The sequence below is a fragment of the Amphiprion ocellaris genome, chromosome 8 (assembly GCF_022539595.1).
Source record: "Amphiprion ocellaris isolate individual 3 ecotype Okinawa chromosome 8, ASM2253959v1, whole genome shotgun sequence".
Classification (NCBI taxonomy): Eukaryota; Metazoa; Chordata; class Actinopteri; family Pomacentridae; genus Amphiprion; species Amphiprion ocellaris.
Genome location: NC_072773.1, coordinates 30,275,802 through 30,295,567, shown reverse-complemented (window position 1 = coordinate 30,295,567; position 19,766 = coordinate 30,275,802). Strand labels below are relative to the sequence as shown.

The following is a 19,766-nucleotide window of genomic DNA, read 5'->3' as shown; positions in this document are numbered from 1 at the left end:
TTAATGTGCTCCGGAAAGCAAATGCGTCTTGGCTGAACATGGCACAGACTGCTGCTCATTTCCAGCACAAGGCCCAAATTTTAAAGGATTTCCTCCTTTAAATTTTCAGCTTCGGTGAAGCTTCACTCTGTTGTGCTTTGGATCACGTACCGAAACTGCTTCGACATCTGTATTTGCCACACATGTCAGTGTGGCAGAGCTCCCATGAGTGCCACACTGGCTTTCCCGACCAAACCTACCGGCCTGGGTTTGTCCGCAGACAGCTCCAGGCTCCATAAAACAGCCTGCTGCTCGCTCCCTTTGCCCAGCTTAATGGTCCCAGGGGCTGGATATTTACTAGTGACCTTTGCATTCCATTTGGAGTGTAAAAGCCTTTTTGCAAGGAAAATTCCATCACTTTAGACGTAGCCAAGCAGCACTGTGTGTGTGTGTGTGTGTGTGCGCGTGTGTGTCAGAGTGCCGCTATAAAAGGCAGCAAGAAAGAAAAAGATGGTGGTGAGAGAAGCACAAGACTCAACCTTCACTGCAGTTTAGAACTTATCTGGCTGTCTGTCTTCATTGCAGAGACACAATTCTATATAAACAAGTCATATTTTAATAAGCAACTAATTTCCTGCTTTTGTCCTAATGGCTGGATTAAGAAAAATTGTAGTTGGTTGTTACATTTTGGAGTCTAGTTTTAGTGGAAATTGGCTCGTGCACCTCCTCCATGCCATTTTCTAGTTGAAGAAACACCCCTTCCAGACTTATTACAGCATTACATATTCTGTGTGTTGCGTTTGTCATACAAGCTGCGGTGTTACACTCACTGAGTTTCCTTAATGACTGCATCATGACATCAAGTTAATAGGGGCTACCTCATTGGCCTAGGGGGTTTAAAGCACTAACCATCCCTGAACCATACTGACTCTGGTTCCTTTATCCAATTAAAGGCCAATGCCACAAGCCAAACAGCAAATGGAAGCAATTTTAAATATTTTTCATGTGCTCTGCTTTAAATTTGGTACATTTCAGACTGACATATTAAATATGCTGGTAAACTGTGTGAGATTAAGTTGAATATATGAGAGTTTGAGCTCTTTATGCTTCACTGCACAACCCGAGTTGGTGGACCACTGAGTGGGTTCAACCATGTGAGACGCTTGATGCTAGTCGCCCAACGCAACGTGAATCGCTGCCCCCAGAAAAAGATGCATAACAGTCACAAATCATAAACGCAAATTTATGAGTTGTGGTAGTGAGCAACATTAAGTGCTTCAACCGTGAATGACTTGCATAAAAACATTTCAGACTTTTGCATTGGCATTGTTTAACAGCACCATCTGCTGGGGAAAAGCAGCTGGTGCTCTTGAGACATTTTGTTCAGGTGAGGAAAGAAAATGGGCTCATTTTGACAGACCGTAATTTAACTACAACTTACCTGTTTATTCTTTGCCCAAGACAGACAGCTCTCTTCCTTGTCTGATATTAGGAAACCTCCTGATATTAAGTGACTGTTTAGTGCAGTAATGTAATCTGCTACTCATTTTATCCAAAACGATTAATATTTAGTATTATTAGGGTTTTCTTTGACAAGAATAACCCCCCTCCCCCCAAAAAAGAAGCAGGCCAACAGCAACGTCAACATTGAAAATGTTTATTAAAGGGTGCTACTGTACACATATTTGTAACATTGCAGTCACACAAGAAATAGTCTACTTTTTAAAAATCCTGCACTGGCAAAAATTGGGGACAAAATATTTTGAATGAAAGAAAATGACACCAAAACGATAATCTAAGTGATAACAAGGGACATGATTTATGTACTGTGTGTATATGAAAGGGGAGATCATAGCCATCATTCACAATGCCGAATAAAGCTGAAAACTTCAGAAAAACAGAGCAGATCTTAGTCTGTAGACACCAAACATTTGGTCCTAAGAGTTCATGCTGGAGCTCAACAGCTCAACCTACAAAACCAGCATCCATCTTCTGTATAAGAACTGACTACACGCTTTCCAGGTCACAGACAAATTTCAAAGATTAAAGCCAAGAACAACCGTGTTTCTCATCACAATGGAACCTAGGAGGAATAATCCAATTATAAGCTGGTTTTAATTTTTACAGTTAATAATACCATGATTTCAATAGTGAACACTCTGGTGAGCGGATTTTACTGCTTAATGTCATTTAAAAAATATATATATATCAAAGTATTACTAACTAACAAGATCAACAACAATTAAAAATGCAGGGCTGTCTCCATTGAGATTGGTCAGAGTCATGGTTTACATCTTTTAGCCACAAGATGGCAGAACCCTAATGACTGGTGTGAATGCTGGTTTCATTTCATGTGGATTGTCTAACCTGTGAAAATTATACTCGTACAAAAATAACATTGCAGTTAAAATGATAGATCCAAGCAGAGCAGAATATTTTTTTTTATCCTTTCCTTAAACTGGTGATAGTGTGAAGAAACAAAACAAACAAAAAAAACTAAAGACGCATCACACAACATTCATACATTGAAACTTGGAAATAAGAAGAGAAAAACAAACTACTACTAAAAAGAATGAACAAGGAAGTCACTACATTTGAAGACATATTTGGCTTTTGTCCTCTGCAATTCTTCAAATTGAGAAGGTATAACCCTGCAGACAGGACAAACTGAAAAATCTACAAGAGATAAAAAGTTTTTTTTCTTTTTAAAAAAAAGGAACTGATTATGCAGTCAGGAAGCCACTGCGGTGGTCGCTTCCTGAACATCAAAATTATGGTCTCGTCCTCAATAAGCTCTTAAAGAAAAAAAGTGCAATGAACGTAAGATGGGAGTTGTGCACTCACCGTGAAAGAAGTTCACTGCACAGCTTGTACCAGCTCTAGTTTTCAAAACTATGTTTGGGGAGCAGATGGCCATCTCTGTAGGAACACCATACTAACATAACCGTATCCTGTAAGCACTAAAACATGTGTTAAGATATTAAAAAGAAGGTAAAGAATACAAAGATAGAACAGTAGAAACTCTCCCCAGTAGCATTTTCACCCATGTCAATTACAGCTTCTCCTCCCGTCTGATGGATCCTCCTCAGCAGTCTGGGCCTTTGTGCTCCAATGGGGCATGGATGGAGGTAACACAGCCGTGTTTGCTGTCTTTGTGTCATTATTGGACATGGTAAAGGTGAGGGATGGGAGTTTTGGGTGTGAAAAATGTCCGACTCAAGGTTGTCCCTGCAGTGGAGGAGGTCCTGTTTCCTCCTGCAGTGATGCACTCACGCACTGACAGCGTCCTTCTCCTTCTTGTCACTATCTTCGTGCCAGGTGAGACGTTCCTCATAGAAGGCTATGACAATCTGTGGGCACTTATGATTAGCCTCCTTGGCAAGCACGAGATCAGCCTCATCAGAATCTTTCCTGCAAGAGATAAACATCCATGTTCAGAACTGTGCATCTCGGCAGAAGACCGATACATTTTCACACTTCATAGTGATTCCCTGTTCACAGATGCCCAACAATCTGTACAAATGCCAGGACTACACTTAACATAAAATTGATAGCTTGCAAGAATACTTCACAAAGTTGTCTGTATATTACTGGAAATGCACTGTACATTTTTCAGTTGTGTCTGCAAAATTCCATGGCAACTTAAAGAAAAAAAGAATTGGATAATTTAGCTGCTGTTCTACAGTTTTCTAAAAAAATAAAAACCTACAATATAATCAATCCCCTCCTTTTGTAAACTGAAAGACTTCATTGAACCGTGTTATTCCTAGTTAGTTATGTTTAAACTAAAATTCAAAAATAATAATCCTGTTTATATGTGTTTTTATACATTTCAGCATACAACTGAATCACCACAAAGCTCCATTAAAGATTTGCTTTAGGTGTACTTTCCCCCATTTATTATGTGTATAACCTTCATTACTAGAAGCAGTAGAAGAGCGATTTCAAACGAGAGCTGTAATTTTCTTTTAAATTATACAGTTATGATGCTATGAAAAAAATCATAACCAGTCCTTCTCATATGCAGAGATAGGCAGATGGAGCCTGTGAATCTGCTTAGGATCTGATACTGATGTTTACATTTATTTTATTTTTATATTCCTATCAATTTTCCAGTTTAATTAAAAAAAATAAATAAATAACAGTACTAAAAAAAAAGGAACTCTGGTACAACTACTACCTCAACCCTTGAATGAGACTTCAACAGGCGTGAGTGGCTAGGTACTTCATATATCCATTCAGATAATATGCAGTTACATAAAGTTTTATGGTGTGGCTTGCTGTTTATATATGAATGGACAGCCAGGCTATTAGCACTGCTAATAGGTAATTTGCAAGAGGAAATATGACACATTGAGAGCTGCCATTTCGAAGAATCATACCATTACAAATTGAATGTAGCCATAGAAAAGATTGCAACCACAGCACAGTACAAAAGGTTAACACTCAGAAACCAGAGCAACACCAATGCCAACCCAGAAATATGAATAATAAGTACCTTATTAAAAACCAAACATTCTTCACTACCAGAATGAAGTTGTTCAGAAAAAAAAAGTAACCATAAAAGTTTTCCCCAATTACACCTACTTAAACAGTACATCATCGTTGTGTTGGACTAAAAAGAAAATCTACTTTCTTTAAAAGTATCATCTTCATTTTAAAATAAATATACAATACTAAAAAATGTATCTGTATTAACTCCAATGCTGCAGTCGGTGTTTATTTACTTGAAAAGTCCAGTGAAGAACACAGTGTCTCCATAAAGACACAGGCAGCTTAGACTAATTTTATAACATTTTATCTTACCAGAAATTTAAAAAAACAACAACAAAAAAAAAACTGTTCCAACAAAAAGCTGCTGTCATAGTATTATTATTTGTTTTTTTAACAGTGCCATTAAAGCAGTGTACAACCTGATTAAAAATAAAATAGCTATCTTTAGGACTGTTCATGCAAGATTTCTAAAGACTACTTTATACGTGTTTTAGTGATTAAGTGTGCAGGAATATACGGGGCCAACAATGAGTTTCAAATGAAAATTTTTGGAAAATATAAACAAAACTAACCACTTCATAAGAAACATTAGGTCTCCACATGAGTCAGTTGCTCCAATGATCTTCTCTGGCTCCAGTCCTCTCTCAAAGCCACGTGCAACTAGGATTTCATCCTGGAAGACAACAAACAAAATATTTACCCACACACCTGTAGCATGTTGCATCCAAGTTTTACATTTTACACCAGTTGTGATTAGAAGCATTGGCAAACAAATTCATTTACAGAATGCATCTACAGTTCTTACAAAAATCAATCTGGCATAAAAACATATCTACACAGGCAATTATTTTACAGATTTATAGGATTTTTATAAGCAATTTTAAAGCTTAAGACATAATTCACTGCACTAATTAAGTCACGTGAAAAAGGGGAAGAAAAACAATTCACTGATTCAATAAACATTTACTGTATGCCATGTAAAACTTGCAGTAAGTGAAAAATGTAGGAAAGCGACGGTTTTTATCTTCTGTCTAAAATAAAGCACCCATCAACTGGTAATTAACATATTAACTACAAGATTTAAAATGAGTTAAGCTCACAGAAGTGGATAAGTACTTTAGAGTCCCTACTGTGCAGCACACAAACCTTGAGAAAGGTGTTACCCTCACACATGCAAATGATTCATCAAAGACACACCTACAGTGAAAACACCTAATGCAATTAATTTCAGTGAATTAAATACACCATGTCTCCAATCACGCTATGCTTAAATGCAGCACTCTGCCGAATAATTACTGCATCCAAACACATTTCAAATTTGAAACAAATCCACTAAACCAACACAATACTTGCCTCCTTTTTCTTTTTGGGCTTACTTCCGCCCTCTTCGTCATCATCTGAGCTTCTCTTCTTGGAGCTACCGGAGTCTTTGGAGCGTCCCAAGGGGCCTGAGCTTGATTTGCTGGCCCCACTGCTTGGTGTGGTGCTCCCACCACCTTTCTTGTAGGTCTTCATGAATTCTGAAATAAGCTCAGGGCAGTCCAGATTCTTCTCTGGCTCCCACGTGTTGTGCTTACTGAGGAAGATCACAGTGCAACAAGTAAGTACAGTACAGCCACTACTCTTGATGAGACAATAATAGGACATCAGGCTTGATATAATAGATGTGATGTTTAAAACTTAAGTCTATATATGATAGTTATCTCACTCAGAAAGACAGCAAATAACCCTGCCCTTTTGATTAATTATATTCACATTGTTAACTGATAAAGTTAGGGAGTTTGCACAGTTTGTTTCTGAATGGAACCATGCATTACTATGCTCTAAAGGTTATCAATTGTGTGCACACACAAAACAAAGTGGACAAAATATATATCACCATAATGCATTACTGTTACGCCGAAAATGTACATGTTTTGTGTTCTGTATAACACATAATATACATAAATGAACATGCACCCAGTTTACAGATCTGAGGTTTACATTTATTTTGGTTTTTGTATTCTTATAGATGCCACTTGCTGAAAGAAAACACACCGAAACTAAATTGCATCAGTTATTGGTAATTTTGAATTGTATTTATTATCCATCCCTGTGGTGTTGATAGAGCTTAGGACTGAAATCACTGGTTAGCAGACTGGCCGTTACTTACTCTGAATATCCTTTCCACTTAAGGAAGAACTCAACCCTGCCTTTCACCACCCTCCTGTCCAGCACCTTTTCCACAACATATTCCTCCTCATCAGAGGATGAGGATTCCTCTTCACGAGACTTTTTTCCCATAGTAAAGTTTGATGTTTAAAACTACGCTGTTGCAGGCCACTGGCAGCTCCCTGTCCAAGAAAAAACAACAGGGAAGCAACGTTAAAGAAATACTCTTTTCCAGACTTCAAGTTGATATGCATACATGAATGTGTTATGTACGAAACTCAAACAACGTTGACCACAGTGAGTTTACAAGTTAATGGTCAGATGATTTTCTTAACGTTACCCAACACTAGCAAGATGGCTATAGCATATCAACGAAAGGCATCATAGCATTGTCGTTTTGTTCAATTTGCAACAGGCACGACTAACCCTTCCAAAAGTGCGAAATCAATACGCCAACTAACTGTGTCTCAGAAAACGTCCGGTCGATGAAACCCTTAAAGATCACATAGCATTGCCAGAAAAAACACTGAGAAATAACGATATGACGCTATGCTTAGCTACAAGCTAACCAATGGGCGTCAAAGGCAAACTTGCTAAAGAAGGTAGCCTGCAAGCTAACGCTTCACCGAGCTAGCTAACTCTGATATCGAACCACGAATCGATACTTGCAGCAGCATGAAGCACACTGATGTACACATGATTTCTTACTCTTTGGATGCCTAAAGCGTAGGTTTTGACCAGCTAACCGTGGCGATAGCCCCCGTCTTTTGTGGACCAGCAGTCTGCGAGGCCAACGTCGGCGCTACTTTAGCATGTAGCTTGAATCACTAAAAGGTGCTGTGCGCAAAAAGCGCGCGTTAAAGGCGCACAATAAATGTACCCGCCCCTCGGTCAGCTGATGACCTATATATTCTGCTGTTAATATGCCCCTCCATTATTTTAACTCAGTTCAGAAACCGCTTGAGACATATTTATTGTAGTGCATTGTGTTTTCGTGCAGAAATACATATTAGATAGAAACGTGTGTGTATGTTCAGTATTTTCTGCTAGTGGGAGGTATGGTGTTACTGCACTAAGGTACAGCTCCGCCTCCACCTACAAGTCAAAAACTAGAGTCATTTAGGGCTGTAATGTACAGTTTTGATATGCTTCCCCCTACATTTCCCTCAGTATTGACTGTCTTATGTCCACTGTATGATTAATAGCACAATAACAGCAAATACAAAACGGACTTTCGTAGAAATTTTCTTTTCCACCGGACATCTTCGACATCTCTTTGATGGTCCTCAAACACACGCCTGCCAGCAGACGATTGGACCTTTGTAATGATTGATTGCATTTAAGCCAAAGAAGATCCAGTTACTTCTGACGACAGACTGCAGCGGGAAGTACTGACCAATCGCCGTGCAGCAGAGGCGTATCCTGTGCTATTTATTATACTGTTGAATAGCAGGCTAGGCTCGTCTGACGCAGATCGCCTTTCTTCTGTCGGTTTACGAGGGGTCTTCAAGGATATACCTGCAAGATGTCGAAGGACGTAAGTAATGCATTCGCACTGCGTTGTATATATTTTCATGCTTAGTGGATGTTGAAAAACGTATTTGAAGCCACTGAGGCCACGCAATGCAGGCGGCGTTTTCGTCGCAGCTGCAGTTGCTTTCCAGCATTGTCAAGCCGCCATTTTATAGCAACTGGGCCTCGTGGCCTTTTGTTCAAGCAATCAGCTGTGTACGAAATTCAGGAATTTCACTGAACGTTTGTAATCGATTATCAGACACGAAAGGCAATAACGTTGTGTTAACATTGAACGTTGGTGTGTAATTGCTGTTATGAGTGCTGATATTCAACGTCAGCTGACCGGTCTGCTAGCGTTAATGGCGGCGATGTCTCCCTCCTCCACCCTGTCCTGAATTTTGATATGTGGGCGCAGGGCAAGGGTTAATAAACGATTAGCGCGAGCAAGATGTTAATTGTAAATATATTAATTGTCGAATGGTGTACGTGCTGGTTTTGCGCACTAGTGAACGTGCCCAGATACTACAATCTGTCGTGTCTATTGTGTAGGTCCCACGTGAGCCGGAGCAGCTTCGCAAGCTCTTCATCGGAGGTTTGAGCTTCGAGACCACAGACGAAAGCCTGCGGGCTCATTTTGAGCAATGGGGGAGCCTTACAGACTGTGTGGTAAGTAGCTTTCATTAGGAAGACCATCACCTTTGCTAAATAACTACCCTTTATGCCTTGAATGGCATTTATTACATTTACAAGCATGCATGTATGCTTGTCTAGTCAGTGGTTAAGCTGAGATCAGATGAACCTTCTGTCTTCAGGTCATGAGGGACCCAAACAGCAAGAGGTCCAGGGGTTTTGGCTTCGTTACGTACTCATCAGTACAAGAAGTTGACGCTGCTATGGCTTCCCGCCCCCATAAGGTTGATGGAAGAGTGGTAGAACCTAAGCGAGCTGTTTCTAGGGAGGTGAGTTGGCCTGATTATGCTTTACTGTCTTAAAAAATGAAATTCCATTCAGAAGGGCAAGTGTAGTTAAAGCCTAAAATGTGTTTCATAGGACTCAAACCGACCAGGTGCCCATGTAACAGTCAAGAAGATCTTTGTTGGGGGCATCAAGGAAGATACAGAGGAGTCACACCTGCGGGATTACTTCCAGCAGTTTGGCAAAATCGAGGTCATTGACATCATGACCGATCGTAACACTGGAAAGAAAAGGGGATTTGCTTTTGTCACCTTCGATGACCACGATTCAGTCGACAGGATTGTCAGTAAGTACAGATTTTTCTCCGTTGCAAGTGTTGTCGGATGTAGCGAATTCATTGTATGGTTGTTGTATAGGCTACTAAGCTCTTTTCCATCTCACAGTCCAGAAATACCACACTATCAACTGTCACAACTGTGAAGTGAGGAAGGCCCTCACGAAACAGGAAATGCAGAATGCTGGAATGGGAATGAGGGGAGGTCGTAACAGTGGCGGAAGGCCCTATGACTGCGACAGAGGCTTCAATCAGGGTATGACATTTTGGATTGTAGAGTTTACTTGTCTTGATTACACTAATGTTATGTAATGACAGAGACCTTGTTTTAAATGTTTGCTTCTTTTGCAGGTGGCAGGGGGAGATATGGAGATGGCCCTTACAATTGCAATGGAGGTGATGGCGGTAAGTAGGCCATTTTGTCTTGCGCAAGTGTTTTTCACCTGGTAACTTGGCACCATGCTCAAAGACTTTATTTAATAAATTGTTTTAGGCTATGGAGGTGGCCCAGGTGGTCCTGGTGGATATAATAATGGCAACCGTGGATATAATCAGGGTTACAACCAGGGTGGTGGAGGCGGCGGCGGCTATGGAGGAAACGGTTATGACAGCAATGGTTACGGTAAGTTTTGACTCACCTTGGCGGTTATCATTCTATGCTGAAAAGTTTTACAAAATTTGGTAAATTGTCTGACTACAGGCAACTGTGGCAGTGGAGGTGGCGGAAATAGCTACAATATGGGCCACTACGACCCCCAGGCCTCAAACTTTGGCCCCATGAAGAACAACTTTGGAGGTGGCGGCGGCGGTGGTGGCAGGAGCTTTGGTAGGGGTCTTCACGTTATGTCAGCACATACCACTGTATATACTGATCTTTTCGTATTTTGTTGGTAAATTGTTTTTGTTTCCAGGTGGCTACGGAGGCGGCTCAAACAATGGTGGTGGCTATGGCCGTCCAGGGCGATTCTGAAATGTGTCATGGTAAGAACCTACTTGTAATGTTGTTTTTTTTTTTTGTATTGTAAAACCAGTTTGTCGTTTCAGGGAATCATTAAGTGCAGATAACCTTTAAACAAATTCACTCTGGATGTCAGGTCATACAAAGCCAGTAGTTAACAATGTTGTTCCGTATTGTTCAACAGGACTGAGTACTTAGGAGAGGAGAGCAAGGAGAGGAGAGCAAGCGAATTGACAGGGCAGCTGCAGGTTTACCTCCCTAAATCTGCTCAGCCAAACAGTTGTGGCAGGTTACAACTGCTGCAAGAAGAGATGTACAGTAGATAAATCATGGAGGGCCTTCATTTAAACATTTTTGTGTTGTCTTTTTTTTTTTTTTTTTTTTTTTTAAATCAAACTGTGTTTCTGGAAATCAAGCATTCCATTGAGGTTTCATGTAGCTCTTTTAAGTATGGTTTTCTTTGTAACTGCATCAAATCAAGCTGAAATAAACCATCTTTCAGTTTTTTTTTTTTAAAAGTCTCGTTAGCCTCTTCAGTGGTTTGGGAAAGGGAGGGTTCACTGTTAGCTACTGCACAAGGTGGGGTTCAGGGACATAATTTTATGTCATGTGAGGAGTCTGAAAAAACACTTTTTTGTGATGTGAGCAGTCCTGCACTAGTCACTACATAATACACGACTCAAATCGGTACATGTACAATACTGGTTGAGGAATAAAAAGAGGTGTGCAAAGGGTATCATCGTAAAGAGCCCATCACTTGGTACAGACTCTACCCTGATTTCTGCAAAGATCATCTGGAGGATGCTAGCTTACATGCAAAGTCTTTAAGGCTAGCCATGGAAGCAAGCTGAGGGAGAGAAGTAGCAAAACCATCGCCAGGATCATTGAAGCAGGGGAGAGTGAGAAAAGAGGCCTGAGGCTAGCATCTGCCAAAAGGCTTAAATGCTGTCTGTAGGTAAGACCAGACTTCTCAACTACTGATAGTATATGTTGCTTTTGTCATGTAGCTGGTAGCGAGCTGTGTAGCCCAGTAATGACGTAACCGTAAACAAGTTTTATGACTTGCACCAATGTTGACTGGTAAAATTGGCCTCTCTAATTGTGCATAGAGGTCCAACATATTGCATGCTGTGAACAAAAATCAACACCTTTATTTATTTGGGAAAGACTGTTTTTACTCACTCTTGTGTTTCTGCTTTCTAGGCACATTGCCCCTAAAATCTGACTTCATTTCAGTGACAATGGCTCAGTCAGGTACAAATCAAAACTTTGCACATTTATCACAATTTCAGTTGGTCTTTATTTAACCTTATTCTTTTTCCTTTTTGGACAGGTTAGCTGAACAATGCTGGTGCTGAAGATTTTTTTTTTAACTCAATGGAAGACTGCTGTGCAGTGAATTTTATTTTTTTAAAACCTTTTTTTAATAAAGTATTTTTTTTACAAAACATTCTGCTGTGGTTTCAGTCAATTGAAAGGCTATGAAAGTGTCCTTTAATACATGAATGACAAGTTTAACATAAGGGGTAGGTCATAACCACATGAACTAAGCATGTGACTTCCAGCTGGTTAAAGTACTTTCAGTTGGCACAGTCAGGTAGTATATGTTAGGAAGTATAAATAATGACACTACTCCCAATTCTTAAGCATTGCTCTTTCTTTTGCATTGTGAGGTACCAAGTATATTTTACCATCAGGTGTCTGTTGTAGGGAATATTCATCTATTGAGTATGGTTGTCCATCTTCATCTCTTAAGTGAGAAAACACTTCTGCATAGAGGTCTGTGAGGCGACATTTAATGAACGCTAGGCTCCGCTGGAACTCGAGCCTCTCCTGTGCCAGGTGCTCTCTTTGGGCCTGCAGCTGGTTCAGTTCTCTTTCAAGGTGAATTATGCTTTCCAGCTTCCTCTTCCTGCAATTCTGAGCTGCCACCTTGTTCTTCCCCCTCCGTCGAATGTCTCTGACCAGCGCTAGTTGAGTATCTGTCAGAGTATACTGTGTCAGAAGCTCATTGAAGTCATCCACAGGTAGATTGATAATCTTTTCCATGGGGAAGGGGATCTTCAGAGCCATGGCCCGCCGTTCATCCCTGCTCAGCGGCGCAGGAGTGGAGATGCTCCCTTGTGGTTTTGTGTACATGTTGTGCTGTGAGCTCCCTCTGCTGGACATTGCAGAATCATTGTACAGGTCACTCAAAACTGCAGCAGGACCCTGCTGTTTCACTGACCGAAGAGTCAGACTACTTTGTTGTGCATGACATAAATTGGGTTGTGGTGAAAAATAAGATGGTTGTGCACCTGAGTGTAAATATGAGTGAGATTGACTCTGGTAGTCCATAGAGTAATGGATGTGTGCTCTTCTGGCATGCTCGTTCATGCTGTCATGTTCGCCATCGCTGTACGTCATGCCTATGTCTACGCTCTGGTAGCCTGGTGCACCACCTGCAGGATTATCTGGGGAGGCCAGAGGTGGACTAGAACCCAGAGACAGACCAGAGTCCGATTCCATATCATCAGCTGAGCGAGCGCGTGCGCTTTGTCCATGTGTAGTCCAGAGCATGTGCCGACTTAAACCCTGAGAGAGGCAGGCGTTGGCTCTCCTGTGCCCTTGGCTGGTACCTGACATGTTCATTGGTTCCCTAAGCGCCATGAGAGAGGGCTGAGCGTGAGAGATGGGGAGCATTCTTTGACTCAGCTGAGATTCAGAGTTTCCATACATTGCTTCTGTGTTGCTGCCTAGACGATGACAGGTTGGCACCTCTTCAGAATAACATCCATCATAGTTGTCAGCGGCGGTGCTCATCTCGCAAGCAGGAGGAGGAGGAGGAGGCTCGGGATGGGGCTGAGATATCCCATACTCTCCCACAGGGGCCATCGGCTCCATGGTTTGGTACTGTGATGTTTCATAGGAACCTTCACTGGGGACTTCAAACTCCTGTAGCAAAAACGCCCAGTTATGACTGACAGGCACAAACATATTTGCCAGAATTAAAAATGACTTAAGGCAATTATTACATTCACAAGACCTCAGTAAATTAGTGGGACACTGTATTTTGCACAATTCATCTGGTCTGCTGTAGAACAGAGTTTACCCCCACTTCAGCCGGCCACCCATAGCCCATGAAGGGCTCTCAAAGATGTGATCGGGTTTCATTTAGAAACAGATGGCTATTGTGGAGTGCAGGGGGCCGCTAGCAACATACAGCATGCCCCCTCTCACAATCTCTTCATCCTGCCATCACTCAAACAAACCATTGTTGCCCATCTTACCTGAGTGTGTGTTAGATTTCAATATAATGCATCACATGGAAATTATACAGTATGTTTCTGTTGATCAAATATGAATACTTTTTTTAAAATCATATTTCATCTGTTGTGTTGTCACACCTGGCACTCAAACAAATAAACCTATATGTTAAAAATTCATTAAGTACATTAATGCCAAACTCTGAGTGCATACATTTAGCTGATTCCTGAAGAGAATACAAGTAGCTTAAATACAACCACTGCAGCAGCTGACTTTTTATGTCATGATCTTAAAAAAATACACATAAATCAGATGATTTTTGTAGCCACCGAAGCGTCTTTTCGGCTTCATTTTCTTGACCGGCTTAATGGCATTTACATCCAGAATTTGCAAGTGGAATCTATCCTTCCCTCCATCCATGCAATGTTTCCTGCACCACTGGCTGCCACACAACCCCAAAGCATAATATTTCCATCCATAAATAATTACCACAATGTTCTTTTAAACAAATGCTGCTCTTTCTCCTTACATACTTTTGGTGATTGTGGCCAAAGAACTTAATTTTAATGTCTTTGTGTGTACCGAGTGACTTCACCTAAATGTTGATTTAGACTTTAACCTTTCTGATGAGGTTGCAGGTAAGGTTTCCTTCCTGATGACTCTTCCATATAGGCTGTACAGTGGAATGCTGCACCACCACTCCTGTATCAGCTAAACTAACCACTTCTTTGCAGTCATATGAAGATTTTCATTTGCTTTGCATTTCTACTCGGGACACGTCCAGTTTCATTTTGCCTCTTACCCATAACTGGAATTGCCTAATCAATCAAGTAAAGTCTAATGAGTTAAAACTTTAGAGGGACTCTTGTACTAACTGTTAAACTATTTTTGCATTTTCCAAGTGCATGAAAAAGATAGCAGGCAATTGAACATTTGCAGCAAAGTTTCTTTTGTTGTCTCTTATTTTCACTCCAAAAAATCAGATATATAGGGCTGCTCAAACTTTTTGTGCATGACAGTCTCCAGAGTTGTAGCTCAGAAATGATAATTTCTTCAATTTTTTAAGAATATGTGGGTCAATATATAATTGCAGGACTTTTTGTAACATAGTTGACAGGTATCATAGTTGACATTTTTGCTGTTTTCAGGCCTAAAATCAACATGGCTGCCTATAACCAAACACAATATGCCATTTTTACAGAAAGATTCTTCTAAATATTAGATATACAATTGAGTAAAATTGAAATTGAAAGTTATTTATATATATATATTTATTTATATATAAAGATATTGTAGTAAACCTGTTGACATGCCATAAATCCACACTTGACTCAGACACTATTTTATATTAAATAACTCAGAAAGCCTTGGAGTCTGGCCAGTCTTTTCTTCAGGAGGAAATGACATCATGTGGAGCAGGTCATGTGATCTGGAATTAACACACTTCCTTGAGAGGTGTTTTTGTAATGGGTAACTTAAATGAAAGTGATTACTTGGACACAAATACAATTTGTTATATTCCATATAAAATTTGATATATTTTCAAAAAAATATCTGTCATGATTATCTCAACTTAATAAAAAATAACACAATCAAAACTATTTTTGAATAAGCTTATTTTATTATTGTTTAGCTAATTTGAAGGTGGTTGTTATTAAGATTGGATGGTTATTTAGTTAACAATAGTGATATCCAGTTATTTTTTATTAATAATTGATTGTTTCCATATTAAATAATTATGGAATTTGTAAAGACATGATCATAATGAACATAAAAAAAATTATATATTTTTTTACTTTTCATAAAAATGTTTGCAAATTATATCCCATGGACTTCAAAAGTCCCCCAATTATATATTGACCCATGCATTTGTTGAAAAAAAAAATTTGAACATGCACCTCCATGATAGTAAGGCATGCAGTGTGGCAATAAGGCATATACATTTGTAGCTGAGATCAGTAATGTAACATTTTGCAGCAAAAAAAATAGAAACTCTATGAAGTGCACCTAGTGTATCACTGCTATAGTTACCTGCAACTCTGTGATGGCCATCAGCTCCTGCCAGGCCACATCCATCTCCGTGTCCTGAGGAGCTCCATGAGACCTGACTCCAGGGAAATTAGTTTGCATGGACACTCCTCCACACAGCCTGCCTGGCGTAGCTGCTGCCTTGTATTGGGACAACAAATGATTGGATATTATACTAAAAAACAACAGAAAACATTCATGATTCTATTACAGGCTCAACTTCGTACTGAGCTTTCCACTTCACAGATGGACCTACCTCACAGGTTCTCCTCAGAGGGAGAACATAGTTGGCTGTTGAACACATTCAGGAGAGGCTTTTGCTGCAAAAAATCAACCTGGTGGGCACACAAAGCAACATGTTACTATCACCAACCAGCTTCTGAACTGTAACAGAACAGAAATTAAAAAAAAAAACAACAACACACATTTAGTCATGTATAAGCGAACCGTTAAGTCACACCACGCCTTCCGACACAAATTCCTTTTAGTACATTACATATCCAAAGACCTGCTGGTGCTAAATAAATGACTGGATGTTGAGAAGGTTCTTTTGGAACTCATAAAGGGTTCAGTTCGGTTGAGGTGACTCCTCCCATGAGCTATACCAGGGTGCAGCTTTGCCAACCCCTGATAAGACAATCTGCGGGAAAACAGCATGCTCTACAAGACACACTGGGGCCTGATGGCTGCGTTGGAGATTTTGGTGTCCAGCTTACATATTGCCAATATTTTTTTTTTAGCTCTTTTAACTAAACTAGACAACATTGTAGTCTTGCTATATGCTACCTGTATTTCAAAATTTTTCAGTACAATATGGTGACATCTCTATGAATTAAACACACTCAGGTCATATTCACTTTTCACACACATGTATGTGTACATGCATGTACACTGACCAACGTAAACACACTCCGGACCATGCACATAATCATGCACTGTATGCATTTGCTCTCCTGCTGTTTAGATTTTGTTTTAATTGTCTACTTGAATCAGTTGCAGCAATTTATTTGTCATGTTATTTAAAGCCGAATTTAAAACCTGAACCAGGGAGCAAACATCTGATGCACTGCTTCTCTTTATGTATGCCGTGTCCCTGGTAAAGAAATGAATAAATAACAAATAACAGTAGAAGTATTCTTATTGGAATGGATGGTTTAAAACTGCTTTGTTTTGTGGACAAATAACAATTGTTCAATTGTAGCCTTTCAAAATAAATGTCACTTTTCAAGTTTGAATGACACTCTTAAGACTGTATTGTTTTAATATATATATTTGAAAAAGCAGAACACTTTCCATCAATACATGCAATAAGTGATGCCATTAAGCGGCATCTACTAGCAATAATACAGATAATATTTTGTATGAAACAGCCTGAGAGTAGTCAGGGTGTGGCTGACTGTAACTTTGAAGTTAGAAATGCTTAAAAGTAAAAAAACAGGAGCAAACAACAGCCTGTGTGAGACCGAGGAACCATAGATGACAGTTTATCTCTGGGTGTAGCCTTAGAAGAGGCTTCAATGGTGTGGATCAATTAAGCTGATCTAGATCTGAAAAAAAAAAAAGTTGAAAATGTGGTGTATCCCAGTATAAGACATGTTTTGTGCAAATTCTTTCCTGTTGGTGATGGAAATATCCATGATCAACATCCTCCTTAACCAAATGTGTTTTTTTAGTTGTTATTTTTCATTTAAAATCACACGTCTAATGTCTTTTTTCTGAGCTTCAAAACAATCCTGTATATTTAATGTTTTGTTAGTTATTATTTCAGTGAAACCTGTTTGTATACGGCTGTTTGCCATCGCCACATGTTAGTTATTTTGTAATCCATAAATGTTCTGAGACATGGATTTATAACTTTTATATTCTACTATCACCAGTATTGCAGTGGTGAGTTTCCTAAAGCTTTTTCTTTTACTGTAAGAAATTCAAATTCAACTGTAAGAACTTCATTCAAACTTTTTCAAAATTGATCCAGCAAAGTTTAAGTTCAAATAAAGAAAATATGTAAATATATTTAAATATATTTCTTGTAATGTAATGGAAATCTGCATTATTATTAAATCACACTGTTCTATAGCTTCATTGTGTTACATGATGACGTGTAAAGTCTTTATGTAAAGTGTTACATTTACTTCACTATAATACAATAAATAATTCAAGTGGGAACATCTCAGCATAGCTTTGGAATAAAAACAGCGAGATATGACAAATCAGTAAAAAAGAAAATATGAATGAACATACCTGAGCAACATTCTCTGTGTCTTCAACAGGTGATGAGTAAAAAAATCACACTCTTAAGATGTGAAGCACGGTCCTGGAGGTGAGAACAAGAAGTTTCTGAGTGCTGTTGTTGTGCTGTTACTTTTAACAGATCACAAGAAGTAAGTAAAACACATGAGGCCTCCTGCTCTATGTCTCATTCAACTGTGTGTCTCTCTGTGTTCAGCAGCACTTACAGCCACCGGCATAAATGGGATGGCTCTGTGCAGACAAACGCAATCTTCCTGTAAAGCACCCACACCACAATTTTTTGCACTCTTGTATCCTTAATAGCACACTTGCACTCCAACCTCCAAATTTCCCTTTTGCCCACATGACAAACCACAAACCAACAGTCTGGCAAACACCACGGCAATTTTTCTGTCAGTCCACAGTGAAGTAGGTAGATGTTTACAAATCCAAAAAACACTGTAAGCAGTTTTGATTCTAATTGTATAATGACAATACACATAAAAGGAGCATTTCAAACAAGCTAAAAGTGAGTGAAAACTAGCCGTATGGTTGTCTCTGTCCGGGCCAAAACGTACAAGAACAATGTCCTCTCAAATCCTCCCAGGTGAAAGGTATGAGGAGTGTGATGTGGAGTACCTGGAGTCAGAGCCGGCGCTGCAGAGAGGGCCCTGTTCAAGCAGGGCTGGGTTGGAGGCAGGATTGAGACTTAGTTTAGCAGAGATGGAATGTACACCCTCCGACAGGTAAGAAAGACTACATTGTTCCTCTATCTGGCAGAGCAACCGCCAAGGGAGAGAGAGGAGCAGGGGGAGAATGGAGGGGAGCGTGTCTTACATAGCAAGTGACCATTAAAATCCTCAACAAAAAAATCCCCTCGCTGCCCTGATCTGAAACACTGTGAACAGTGAGCCCCACAAAGGCTATGTGTTGTGTAGAACTGGCCTATTGTGCAACAGCTTTCGCACAATTACTGATTATAGATATTGCATATTTATTGTTTTAATGCATATTTATTGTCTTGTACTGTGATAGATAGCAGTGACAGTCCATCTCATGGTGACTAGGATGATTTCGGAACTAATCTGGATCACATGAAATATTCAGCACCTTTCATTCTCTCTAACAGATCCCCTACTGTGTACATTGTGTTGAACATAGTGGATGGATTTCATTTTTAAAAGCATTAGTCGATGCTAACAAATCATTTGACAGACAAGCTGAAATATGCATCTGTTAATGCAGCTCCTTTGGCTGCAAAATACAATATATATTTAGGCCTTCTAGGTGTTTAAAACAATATCAGAGTGTAAAATAAGCATGCATGTTAGTAGAATTCCCTAATAAGAGATCACATTTCCTTAAAATTATTCACATAAAAAAACGCGGCATTGTGTCACAAATGCAAGCAGTGTATTAAAAATAAGCAGCTACACAGACTTTCTGAGAAATACGAAGCTGAAAACAAATGTCGCAATCACTTCTCACCCTGAATTGCGGTGGGTAAACTAACTTAGACACCGTTAAACAGAAAACACACATATGTATATGAGACCAACTAACAGAAATAGATGTAATGCGGAACTCTGAAAGCTGATCCTCTCATTTTGCCTCTTTTAACACCAACAGACTTCACCAAAGATTACATTTGTAAAACAATAATACAGGAAAAAAATTCAGTGATTCACAGCACCACCACACTTCTTATTCCACATATATTAGGATGCTTACAGCAGTTATGTGACGATAATTAAGCTTGGAGTAATCAATGCAAATGTTTGTGCTGAATACTAACCTGCAGCTGCATTTGATTGTGAAATAAATGCACATTTTAGGCCTATGGTTAATACTCTCAGTGAAACACTATATATATTCAAAAACCCTGAGAACGTGGAAGCCTTTGTCTGGCCCATTACA

At 39.6% G+C, this 19,766-nt stretch overlaps 3 protein-coding genes across 7 annotated transcripts; 1 reads left to right on the top strand and 2 right to left on the bottom strand.

Moving 5' to 3' along the window:
* Positions 1-1,620: 1,620 nt before the first annotated feature.
* cbx5 (chromobox homolog 5 (HP1 alpha homolog, Drosophila)) lies at positions 1,621-7,489 on the bottom strand. Its single transcript, XM_023291309.3, has 5 exons — positions 7,333-7,489; positions 6,626-6,806; positions 5,827-6,049; positions 5,046-5,146; positions 1,621-3,390 (listed from the first exon to the last, which is right to left on the bottom strand). Exons 2-5 carry the CDS (start codon positions 6,754-6,756, stop codon positions 3,249-3,251), a joined length of 597 nt encoding a protein of 198 aa, XP_023147077.1. The 5' UTR covers positions 6,757-6,806; positions 7,333-7,489; the 3' UTR covers positions 1,621-3,248.
* A 513-nt stretch (positions 7,490-8,002) lies between these two features.
* On the top strand, positions 8,003-11,794 carry hnrnpa1b (heterogeneous nuclear ribonucleoprotein A1b). Of its 2 annotated transcripts, XR_002747335.3 has the most exons (11): positions 8,003-8,161; positions 8,689-8,805; positions 8,952-9,098; positions 9,190-9,400; positions 9,498-9,644; positions 9,740-9,793; positions 9,882-10,010; positions 10,089-10,214; positions 10,300-10,369; positions 11,550-11,600; positions 11,680-11,794. XR_002747335.3 is itself a non-coding variant. In XM_023291307.2 (10 exons), the coding sequence occupies exons 1-9, from the start codon at positions 8,150-8,152 to the stop codon at positions 10,356-10,358; spliced, it is 1,002 nt and encodes a 333-aa protein (XP_023147075.1). In that variant the 5' UTR covers positions 8,003-8,149; the 3' UTR covers positions 10,359-10,369; positions 10,531-10,732. The 2 variants fall into 2 exon arrangements, 1 of the variants encoding a protein (XP_023147075.1); XM_023291307.2 differs by lacking the exons at positions 11,550-11,600; positions 11,680-11,794 and adding an exon at positions 10,531-10,732.
* On the bottom strand, positions 10,661-18,098 carry nfe2 (nuclear factor, erythroid 2). Of its 4 annotated transcripts, none has more exons than XM_023291304.3 (4): positions 17,862-18,098; positions 15,877-15,955; positions 15,624-15,761; positions 10,661-13,280 (listed from the first exon to the last, which is right to left on the bottom strand). In XM_023291304.3, exons 2-4 carry the CDS (start codon positions 15,922-15,924, stop codon positions 11,976-11,978), a joined length of 1,491 nt encoding a protein of 496 aa, XP_023147072.1. In that variant the 5' UTR covers positions 15,925-15,955; positions 17,862-18,098; the 3' UTR covers positions 10,661-11,975. The 4 variants fall into 4 exon arrangements, with proteins under 4 accessions (XP_023147072.1, XP_023147071.1, XP_023147073.1 ...); XM_023291303.3 differs by lacking the exon at positions 17,862-18,098 and adding an exon at positions 16,046-16,189; XM_023291305.3 differs by lacking the exon at positions 17,862-18,098 and adding an exon at positions 16,068-16,189.
* Positions 18,099-19,766: the final 1,668 nt, after the last annotated feature.

Excerpts from the sequence above, each read along its gene's own strand:
- cbx5 (XM_023291309.3), bottom strand. The coding sequence starts at position 6,756 with ATGGGAAAAAAGTCTCGTGAAGAGGAATCCTCATCCTCTGATGAGGAG. Across the intron at positions 6,050-6,625 it reads AAGTGGAAAGGATATTCAGA|TAAGCACAACACGTGGGAGC; the intron begins GTAAGTAACGGC and ends GATCTTCCTCAG. Across the intron at positions 5,147-5,826 it reads AGCCCAAAAAGAAAAAGGAG|GATGAAATCCTAGTTGCACG; the intron begins GCAAGTATTGTG and ends GTTGTCTTCCAG.
- hnrnpa1b (XM_023291307.2), top strand. Across the intron at positions 9,401-9,497 it reads TTCAGTCGACAGGATTGTCA|TCCAGAAATACCACACTATC; the intron begins GTAAGTACAGAT and ends TCCATCTCACAG. Across the intron at positions 9,794-9,881 it reads TTGCAATGGAGGTGATGGCG|GCTATGGAGGTGGCCCAGGT; the intron begins GTAAGTAGGCCA and ends AAATTGTTTTAG.
- nfe2 (XM_023291304.3), bottom strand. The coding sequence starts at position 15,924 with ATGTGTTCAACAGCCAACTATGTTCTCCCTCTGAGGAGAACCTGTGAG. Across the intron at positions 15,762-15,876 it reads CTCTGAGGAGAACCTGTGAG|GCAGCAGCTACGCCAGGCAG; the intron begins GTAGGTCCATCT and ends TCCCAATACAAG. Across the intron at positions 13,281-15,623 it reads TGGCCATCACAGAGTTGCAG|GAGTTTGAAGTCCCCAGTGA; the intron begins GTAACTATAGCA and ends TTTTTGCTACAG.